A 10,452-nucleotide genomic window follows, 5' to 3' on the forward strand; every position below is an offset into this window, starting at 1 on the left:
AAATACAGTGATTTTAGCTGATTCTCCAAACAGGCTTACAGTGCTAGTGATAGGGGCATAGCAAAGGAATCACTATATTTACACCAAGCTCAAAGTAGTGCCACACTTCATTGGTATAATTCTTAGGGCCCTGAGATTTAAAATAAAGACTTTTAAAAGAACAGATAGTTTATTAAAAAAAGACTTGTGTTTATACACACAGTTCCTTTAGGTGGTTCTCTGGGCACCACTATCTTGAAATTAAACCATGATAAGTCCAGTGTCGATCACAAACAAATAGGTAGGATATAAAAACAGATTGCAAAATTAAAATTGCATAAATGAAAATGCGATTTAAAAAGCATTCATATTATAGAGATATTTTCAGCAACAGCTGGAATTGCATGTCCACTTAAATTAATTTTGCAATTTGTGAAAGTGTTTTTTAATGAACTACCTGTGCAATTTCAAAGTTCTCAGTGCCTTGTTTTAAATGTCAAAGTTCTCAGAATTCTAGTAGTTTCTAGAAGTTTGAAGCTACTTTGAGCTTGTTAATGATGTAAAAACAGCCATTTCTTTGCATGGATCTTCTAGATCTCATCTTGACTTCCACAATTTCCCTGAATAGTGTTTTCTGAACAACTTTCCACATTATAGAAAATACAAACTGTAAATGTGTAGCTGCCTTCTTTTAGCTATTCCCACAAGTTCCTTTTTAGATTCGTAGACAGTCTGTGTATGCTGAGTACAATATTTAGGTTTGCTTTTCTGCAAAGGATATGTTTGAAATACGTAGAAAATCATGTAGTTTGAACTTTCAAACCTTTACTGGGCTTTAAGACAGCGGTAACTCTTCCCAACACATCTCGACTGCTTGCATTTCAGCACCACGGAGAGCAGCTATAATAAAGATTTACAGCACAACGTGTCAACTATCAATCACTAGCTTTCTCTTTCTCTTGCCACCTGTCTTTCTCTCTCTCTCTCTCTCTCTCTCTTTTCTTTCTCTCTCAACATATGCACTTTTTGTTTTATTTTTAGCTGTCGTAAATTCCATACTGTTGGCTTCTCTGACGTCCCCAAAATCTACTGACCAGGACATTCTGTTCACGTTATTTATTTATTTACATATATATTGGTATCAGCGCTGTCAGGTGAGAAATCCCATTTCCCATGTGGGAAAGCTTTTTGAGAACTCTCTATTTAGAATGGCTGTAGACTGTTCTGGACTTCCCTTTCTGTACAAGGTAAAACCTGGCTGCATTCCTGTAAAAAAGAAAAAGACAGAGGATTAGATGAAAGCCCGAGAGATCTTCACCTAAAGAGAGGATTTACAGAAGGTTAAATAAGGACAAATAGGGTGTTGGTTAACTTCCTTTTGTCCACATACAAGAAAAACATAAAAATCCATTGATCATAACTAATTGTGACATGAATAACGAAAGTCATTGTGTTAGAGTTGGACTCTACCTCTCTCTCCACCTGGAAGAAAATATATGTGTGTATTAAGCAATACTTAATGTGACATTTAATAAATGAAGAAACCAGTTACTGGTTAAAATATCAATAAGAGTTCAGAAAATGCTCTGCATGGCATATATTTAATGATAAAATCCTGCCAACAAAAGGACGACATGGTTGCTTAGTGGTTAGCATGTTTGCCTCCCAGCACTGGGGTTTTGGGTTCAAATCCTTATCTGGGTGGAGTTTCCATGTTCTCACCGTGTCTGCGTGGGTTTTCTCCGGGGACTCTGGTTTCCTCCCACAGTCTAAAAACATGGAGATCAGGTAAATTGATCTGGTGTGTATGTGTGTAAAGTGTGTGGTATGTGTGTAAGTTTGTGTGTGTGTAAATGTATGCATGACTGTGTCCAGTTATGGATTGGCACTCTGTCCTGGGTAAATGCTGTAGGGCCTGATGTCCTCCAGGTGGATGGTTGTTTCCTGTTGAGAGTATGCTGTGCGTTATTGGCTGCAGCTTCTCACCGGTGTGTGGATGAGTCCTGAGTATAAATGTTTTTGTATAAAAACATGTAAATTGTAAAGTATCCCTGGGTTTCTAGAAGGCACTATATAAGTTGAACTTTATTCATTCATACAAAAGATTTTAGGAATAGGGAAAGACCAAAATACAGAAAAATGAAGCTCAAATTCCTGTATCAAAATCATATTTTAAATCACAAAATAATATTTGTGTTTTTTACTCAACAATAAACATAAAATGTGATTACTCAGCTTGTTTTGGCTTGTTGTTCTCTATTACAGATCTCCACATCAGGGAGTTCTGGGGACTTTCCTCATAGCACCAAAATAGCAATCAATAGCATCAATAGCATCCTGACTGCTCACAGTGTAAACAACAAGCTGGTCATCTCTTTCTGTTAAAGGTGGGACTTTATCCATAAACAGTAACTATGTTAAGCATTACAAGAACATTACAAGAACTCAATTCATATTTCAGCCAGTCTCTTCATCTCTGGGAAAGCTCTCACTTGGTGTGGATATCCATACAAATGCAATAGCCAAAATAAGCCAAAAAAATGTTTTCTTATTTTTCTTTGTGCATTATTGAGACAAACGACCAAACTTCCAAATATTTATGAGGTTATATTCATTTGTGACAGACCAAGTAAAAAAAAAAAAAATGTTTTTTTTTTTTTTAACTGTATTCATCCCTTTGGAGATACAGCAAAAAAAATGATGTAATTGTAAAATGTACAGGGGTTGGACAATTAAACTGAAACACCTGGTTTTAAACCACAATAATACTATTGCTAGTGATAGGGGGAGATAATATGAATTTGGATCGGGTAACTGAGCCAAAATAATCACAGAGGAATTTTTAAACAAAACACTTGATTGATCTGGAACATCAGGAACTGCAGACTTTAGAATTTATATATCCTAAATCTTACAGCAGGCTCCAGTTAAGGGGTTAATTTCCTCACAGCTTAAAACAGGACTGTTCATCGCTGTTCAGGAGCTACCTTTAAAACCATGTGTGTCCATGAGGACAGCCATGCCAGACGTTGTGCGTCACTCTTTCTCTATCTGAGTGGAGCATTTTAACCCACTTTTAGTAAACCCAGTCCACTTAGATGCTCTCTCCTTCTAAGTGAGAACCTTTAACCCACTTTCAGTGAACCCAGTCTACTTAGCAGCGCTCTCTCTCTCTATCATAGTGGGACACTTTAACCCACTTTTACTGAACCCAGTCTCTCTCTCTCTCTCTCTCTCTCTCTCTCTCTCTCTCTCTCACCAAAATGCAGACTCTACTACTTAAAAAGGAGACCACAAGGAAAATGTCCACAAGGATTATATCCTTTTTTTCACTTTTTGACCTAATCTGAACTGGGCAGGTATTTTTACATGGTAAAAATAAGTTATGATGAATAATCCAATATTTCAAGTTTCAATATTTTCAAAATTTATTTTGAATGTTTCACTACACCCCCAGTCCATTGCACATTGAATGCCCCCTAAATCACACGATTGGCACTATTGGAAAATATCCTAAAGGGGTAGAATCAAATGATCTAATCAACTGAGGGTGTTGGTGATTTTACCACAGGTGGCAGCTGCATGATTTAGGCCAAAAAAATATCAATTTTTCAACAAAAAAAGACTTTTATTTTGGAAATGTGACGATACTATGGAAACCGATTTAAAATCAATATTTTGAGATAGTAAGTCATTATTTTGAGATATTAAGTCATTATTTTAAAAATAGTAAGTCATTATTTTGAGATATTAAGTCATTATTTTCAGATACTGTCTCATTATTTTCAGATACTGTCTCATTATTTTCAGATACTTTCTCATTATTTTCTGATAGTAAGTCATCATTTTGTGATAGTAAGTCATTTTTAGAATCAAATGATCTAATCAACTGAGGGTGTTGGTGATTTTACCACAGGTGGCAGCTGCATGATTTAGGCCAAAAAAAGTCAATTTTACAAAAAAAAGACTTTTATTTTGGAAAGGTGACGATACTATTGAAACCGATTTAAAATCAATATTTTGAGATAGTAAGTCATTATTTTGAGACACTAAGTCATTATTTTAAAAATAGTAAGTCATTATTTTGAGATATTAAGTTGTTATTTCCAGATACTGTTTCATTATTTTTAGATACTTTCTCATTATTTGTGATAGTAAGTCATTTTTTTAAAGAAAAAAACGTTGCTGGCTCAAAATAATGATTTAGTATCTTAAAATAATGACTTAGTATTTTAAAATAATGACTTAGTATCTTAAAATAAGGAATTAGTATCTCAAAATAATGACTTAGTATCTCAAAATAATGAAATAATGAAAATGTGCGGGATTTGTGTTTTATTTTAGATGGCGGGAATGGGCTTCCACACGATAATATGTGGTTAGAAAGGTGATTTTTCAAACGCAAAACATGTGGCCCGTTAAAGCCACCGTACGCGCAGGAACTAGGATGTCGTGCTGATGTAAATAAACGGAGCGGTTAGCTTTAGCGGATAATGAGAGTTTATATCGGAGCGGAGCGGGTTTAGAGATTGTGTGATTTATTCATCAGCAGGAGATAATGTGAGTAAACCTCCTGTTGGTTCATTTCTGGTAGAGCGCGTTTAGCTGCCGGTTAGCTTCAGTTAATCTACACAGCTGTTAGCTAAACGACGGGTGTCTGGGTTAGCTGAAGCTAAGCTAACTGCTAACAGAGGAATAATAATTCATAGTTAGAAGAGTTACATTAGCCTTACATTACACTACGCTACTCGTACAGCCACCTTATAAAACCTGCAGGTAATTAAACGTGTATAATTCTGCGTGATTTGATCATATTGTCTAACATGCTGCACCTTTAAATACCCAGATATCGATCAGTATTTTAGACTTGGTTGGTTAACGCTAACTAACCTACAGATTTAACTGTATGTAAGCTAGGTCAAAACTGTTTATTATGGTGAGCAGCTCTATTTTATTATGACTCAAGGAAGCAAACCTTGTTAAGAATGTTGTGGCCGGGGGCTTTTAAGTTGTAGGACCCTAAAAATCTCTAAATCCATATCGCTAACTACAGCACAAGTCAAAAGTGTGGACACACCTCTTCTAATTCCGTGTTTTTTTTGATGATTCTTAACACTGTAAATTTAGCATTGAAGACAAAATTAAAGCTATACAGGAACACAAAGAATGATGTGTTAAACTAACCAGATTTTTCTAAGTAGTCACATTTATCTTTGAGGACAGATCTGCACACTCTTAGTATTTTAATCTCAGTGTCTTCATGAGGGAGAGTCACCTGGAATAGTTTTCTCAGCGTCTTGGAAGAGTTTCTGGAGGTGCTGAACAATAGTTGCTGCTTTTTTCTTAATTTCCCCTTTCTTTTATTAAACACCTGTTTAGAAAATACATTAAATAAAGAAAAAAATGAATGAGAAGGTGTGTCCCTACTTCAGACCGGTACTGGGTGTTAATCAACATTAAAAATGAAAATGTACACAATTGCTAAAACTAGTAAACATATTTAATTGGCTGTATGATTTTATATCAGCTGATATATAACCAACAGCACTTTTAAAACATTTTTCTACATAAAATTCTGTATTTAAAGCATTGATCATATTTTAATTTTTGCATTGCATTGTTGGAGTCATAACATCATAACATTGTTTTGGCATAAATAACTTTATTAACAGTGCATGTCAGCTTGCAAATTTCTCTGATACTGTTTAGATACCTGTGGCCTAAGTTACCTCTGACAGTGCTGTAATTTCTTCTGTTACACTGTTTTTTTTAAACTGTAGTTGCTCAATCGCTAATATCAGCTGTGTTCTGCTTTAATCATTCATTCTCCAGGTTACAGATGTACGTTGGTGTCATTTTGTGAGCTCAGCAGTCGTCACTCTGCACTGAAGTTGGTGAAATCCACCAAGAGTCACCATGTCGAGGAAGCAGTCCGGGAAGCCTGTGCGTGGGAATAGGAAATATGACCTGGAGAGGAAGAGGGATGAGCGAGCTGCCCGCAGGGCTCTGGCCAAAGACCGTAAGAATCGACCCCCAGGGGAGGGAGAAGGAGAGGAGTTTGTCAGCTTCTCCAACCAACTGAAAGCTCTTGGTCTCAAACTGAGGGAGGTTCCAGGAGATGGGTATGTGGGGGATTTAAAGGGTATTTTCAGTTTTGTTGGTTATGATTTTTGACAGACTTGTGACTTTATTTGCATTTTGTCATTTGCCCCTTAAGGAACTGTTTGTTCCGAGCTCTTGCGGATCAGCTGGAGGGACACTCGCGAGGGCACCTAAACCTGCGTCAGGAGACGGTCCAGTACATGCTCTCTCACCGGCAGGACTTTGAACCTTTCGTTGAGGATGATGTGCCATTCGCTCAGCACTGTAAGAATAATGCTACTGATACACAGAAACAAAAAGATTTAACCATCCAATGTCAGGGTTCACACTTTTTAAACAATACATTTTCATGATTTATTTTCATGACTTTTCCATGCCTTCATGGCAAATTTTCATGACCATACTATTTTTAAAACATCAGTGCAAACATGGACAATAAAACCAAATATCAACTAAAACTATAATTAAAACTCATTATAGTAAGCCTAAAAAGAATCTGACACACAATCTTTATTAATAAAATGTGTGTCAGATTCTGAGAGCTTCATTGTGTAGGGCTAAATTACTGAACTGAACTCTGAGCTGACGTATTTGTTAGCTCTAAATAGATTTTCTCTGTTGATAAATGAAAAACACAAGATTTGTAGACCAAATTTCTATGACTTTTTTCCAAAACTGAGTATTTTTATTTTTCCAAAATGTATGCAGGTCTGGAAATTGCTTTTTTTTTAATTCCATGACTTTTCCAGGTTTTTCATGACCAAACGAACCCTGGTACTGACTAAGAAAGTATGGCCACCACATAATAGTACATTTTTATTTTCTAACATTTCATAAAAAATTTAGGTGATTGACTTTTTTTCAGTGTAAATCTCAATGGCTAAATTAAGTAAACTGGTGTATATTCAGCTGTCCACCAAAATTATAATTTCTTGAAAGCAAAAGTTAGATGTTTCGTTTTAATAGCATTAATTGAATTCTCCTTCTCTAGTGTCGAACCTTGCACAGCCGGGCACGTTTGCTGGAAATGATGCAATCGTGGCATTTGCTCGCAGCCAGCAGCTGAAAGTCGTAATCCATCAGCTGAATGCTCCGTTGTGGGAGGTGAGGATTTACAGTTACAAATTTCCAGTATCAGTTTGATTTAAATGATTATTGATCAAAAGGTCGATAGTAATTAACTTGATGTCTCTTTCTAAATCTAGATCAACGGGTCAGATAAGCCTTTATGCCGGGAGCTTCATATAGCGTATCGTTATGGTGACCATTATGACAGTGTCCGGCACATTGGAGACAACTCTGAAAGTCCTGCTCATCTGCGAATTGAGGTTTGTAATTATATTAATTAGTATAATTTGTTATCACTTTTGAGAGATCATATTTAACAAAAAACATGTCTTTACTGGAGAAACTGTGTAAAGATCCACAACTTTAGATCAAGAAAGTGAGTGAACCTGTAAAATGGAGCCCAATCACAAGAAACTGGTCTGTGTTTGAGTCTAAGTCTACTGAAATAAAATCACTGTAATCATTTATTAAAACATTAAAGACAAATCTGAATGTTCCACAGCACTAGAATAATACTCTGCTGACAGATGGGAAGGAGAAATCTGTCTGTTCATTAAAATAATAGTGCATTAATCATAATTAAGATGATCTTGAACATGATATTAATTTTAGGGGATTTCGCTCAGCACTATTACTAGCTATGTGATATGCTTAGTTAATTATGTATTATGAAATCATATTTTCCTAGCGATGCTTGTAGAAATACAGGTGGTTCAAACTTTCTAACCACTGTGTCTTCCTTCTCTTTTATAAGAATCTCAATAATTCAAGGCGGTTTGGTGACGGTTCGAGAGAAAAGCAGAGGGCGCCTTCCCCCTGCCACTCTCTCTGTGAGGATGAGGAAGTTATACTGAATTCCCTATTGACCAGCAGCTTCAGCAGTAAGTCATCAGTCAGTCAGTCAGTCAGTCTGTCAGTCATGGCTAATTCAAGCCCTAGCTGAGCCTCTTTCCCGGATTGCATTGTTTCTTGTTGTAACTTCCAGTTCAAGATGAGAATCTGTGCCAATCAAGTGCCACCTCCGAGCAGCCGTGCCACGCCGAATGGCTGGAATCTGACCTGAGGAACCAGTCCTCACACTGTGAATTCGAAACAGAGACACACACCCCATGCGAAAGCAATCCTGTAGAAAGTAGTGACAATGTTCCACCACCAGAGAGCAGTACTTCACATAAACCCAAGGTTAGTGTGTTTTGAATTTATCTATGGTAATACCTGTTGCAACAATTATGATTATTGGGTGATATTGTGATAAATTATATTATTGTCATTTGAAGACCATTTAATGTTGTTGCAACAATGATGATATAATAGCATAGCAAAGATCACATGATATAATATTCATGACCAGCCCTGGTAAATATACAGCTCTGGAAAAAAAAGAGACCACTTCAGTTCACTTTCTCTTTATAGATATATGTTTGAGTAAAATAAACATTTTACTCAAACATGTTTTATTTTACCTACGGACAACATTTCTCATCCAAATAAAATATTGTCATTTAGAGCATTTATTTGCAGAAATGGCTGAAATAAAAAGATGCAGAGCTTTCAGACCTCAAATAATGCAAAGAAAACAAGTTCATATTCATAAAGTTTATAGAGTTTAGAAATCAATATTTGGTGGAATAACCACAGTTTTCATGCATCTTGGCATCTTCTCCTCCACCAGTCTTACACACTGCTTTTGGATAACGTTATTCCACTCCTGGTGCAAAAATTCAAGCAGTTCAGCTTGGTTTGATGCCTCGTGATTATTTTATCTTCCTCTTGATTATACTCCAGGAGTTTTCAATTTGGTAAAATCAAAGAAACTCATCATTTTTAAGTGGTCTCTTATTTTTTTTTCCAGAGCTGTATAGTGAATGTTTGAACACAGTACTGACCAGAAAAGAAAGATTTGTATTTAATCATCACATCCTATCTTTATTTTTATTTTATTTTATTTTTTTAGCTCTCTAGCAGACAGAAGAAAGATCAACAGCGTCGGGACAAGAAGAAGAGGCAGGAGGAGAGACACAGGCAGAAAGTTCTTCAAAGCAAAGGCTCACATGACCAGAATCAGAATCTGCCAGAACCGGTTACTCTTGTGCCAGCTCTCAATACTCTAAGCATCTAAAACAATCATGGACGAACACGAACGCTTGCTAAGGTTGATCTCTGCTGCTTTTTCTTCACCTATCCAAGTTTGTTGGGAACTGTTGATGGAGTTGCTGGAGTTCTAGGTTGTTTAAATGCTCCCGGAATGGTTGAAGGTGTGAGGAGATGCTTCTGGCTTCAGTGCTGGTAATTGAACGACAGTAATACGAATGCTTTCTGGTGAAGCTGACAGGCCCATCATGCTCTATGCTCTCTTTAGAGAGCCATCTATGGATGCCTTAGCTTAACTAACGACAAAATCACTCTCTCAAACTCAAACTTCATTCCTTCTCAAACTCTCCTTCACTCAGACTGACTCTTTATAGCCAAAGAACAGTTGCAAAGGGATTCGATCAAATCAGAGAGAAGTGTGGATTTACTTATTTACTTTTACTGTTGAGATTCATACCCAGATGTTCTTTCCATTGGACTGTAATGATTTCAGTTCTGTAACTCGTGCATGTTCCTCATGAATGCTGTCAAATAGAAATAAGTAGAATTTCTTTGGGTTCAGTTGGGTTTACCTCTCATTCCCTTGTAGAGATTTGTCTTCTCAATATTTTGGATTGAAGTGCAATCTAATAATAAATGGGATTATAAAGAGGCTTGGTTTGTGTTGGGCATTTTTATAAATGCAGTATAATTAACATGGCTGGTGTATTATAGAAAAATCCTTAACAGTTACTTTTGAACAATCCCCCCCTCCCTTTATCTTGTGGATCAAATTGATCTCTTTCAATGCTTAGGAACGCATTCAAATATGTGCAGTAATTTCTGTAGCATGAAACATTTTCTACTGAGTTGTTTAAAAACTCCAGCAGCACTGCTGTGTCTGATCCACTTGTACCAGCACAAAACACACTAACACACTGACCACCATGTCGGGGCCAGTGCAGTCGGTGCTGAACATGAGTTGGTACTGTAGCTTATCAGTATATCTTTCCAATAGACACCCAAATATTTTTGGTAAAATCATGTCCCTGCACACTTCTCTGAATCCATTAAAACCGCATGCAGCTCTTTAGTAAGCTGGTGTCGACATGTTTATGAAGTTTAGTGTTCAGTATTACTCTCTGTGAACTGTTAAAATGAAAAACAAGATGATACCTGTTCTTTAATTACATTATGAGGCTTTCTTCATTTTTATAGTTAACAGTAAATCAT

At 36.5% G+C, this 10,452-nt stretch overlaps 1 protein-coding gene across 2 annotated transcripts; it reads left to right on the forward strand.

Annotated features, from left to right (window-relative positions):
• Positions 1–4,389: 4,389 nt before the first annotated feature.
• On the forward strand, positions 4,390–9,892 carry otud3 (OTU deubiquitinase 3). 2 transcript variants are annotated; one of them, XM_007246238.4, is made up of 8 exons: positions 4,390–4,539; positions 5,812–6,101; positions 6,197–6,345; positions 7,073–7,185; positions 7,287–7,409; positions 7,904–8,030; positions 8,135–8,331; positions 9,104–9,892. In XM_007246238.4, the coding sequence occupies exons 2-8, from the start codon at positions 5,896–5,898 to the stop codon at positions 9,266–9,268; spliced, it is 1,080 nt and encodes a 359-aa protein (XP_007246300.1). In that variant the 5' UTR covers positions 4,390–4,539; positions 5,812–5,895; the 3' UTR covers positions 9,269–9,892. The 2 variants fall into 2 exon arrangements, with proteins under 2 accessions (XP_007246300.1, XP_022541480.1); XM_022685759.2 differs by lacking the exon at positions 4,390–4,539 and adding an exon at positions 4,604–4,755.
• Positions 9,893–10,452: the final 560 nt, after the last annotated feature.

Source organism: Astyanax mexicanus, chromosome 13 (genome assembly GCF_023375975.1).
Source record: "Astyanax mexicanus isolate ESR-SI-001 chromosome 13, AstMex3_surface, whole genome shotgun sequence".
In the NCBI taxonomy this organism is placed as follows: Eukaryota; Metazoa; Chordata; class Actinopteri; order Characiformes; family Acestrorhamphidae; genus Astyanax; species Astyanax mexicanus.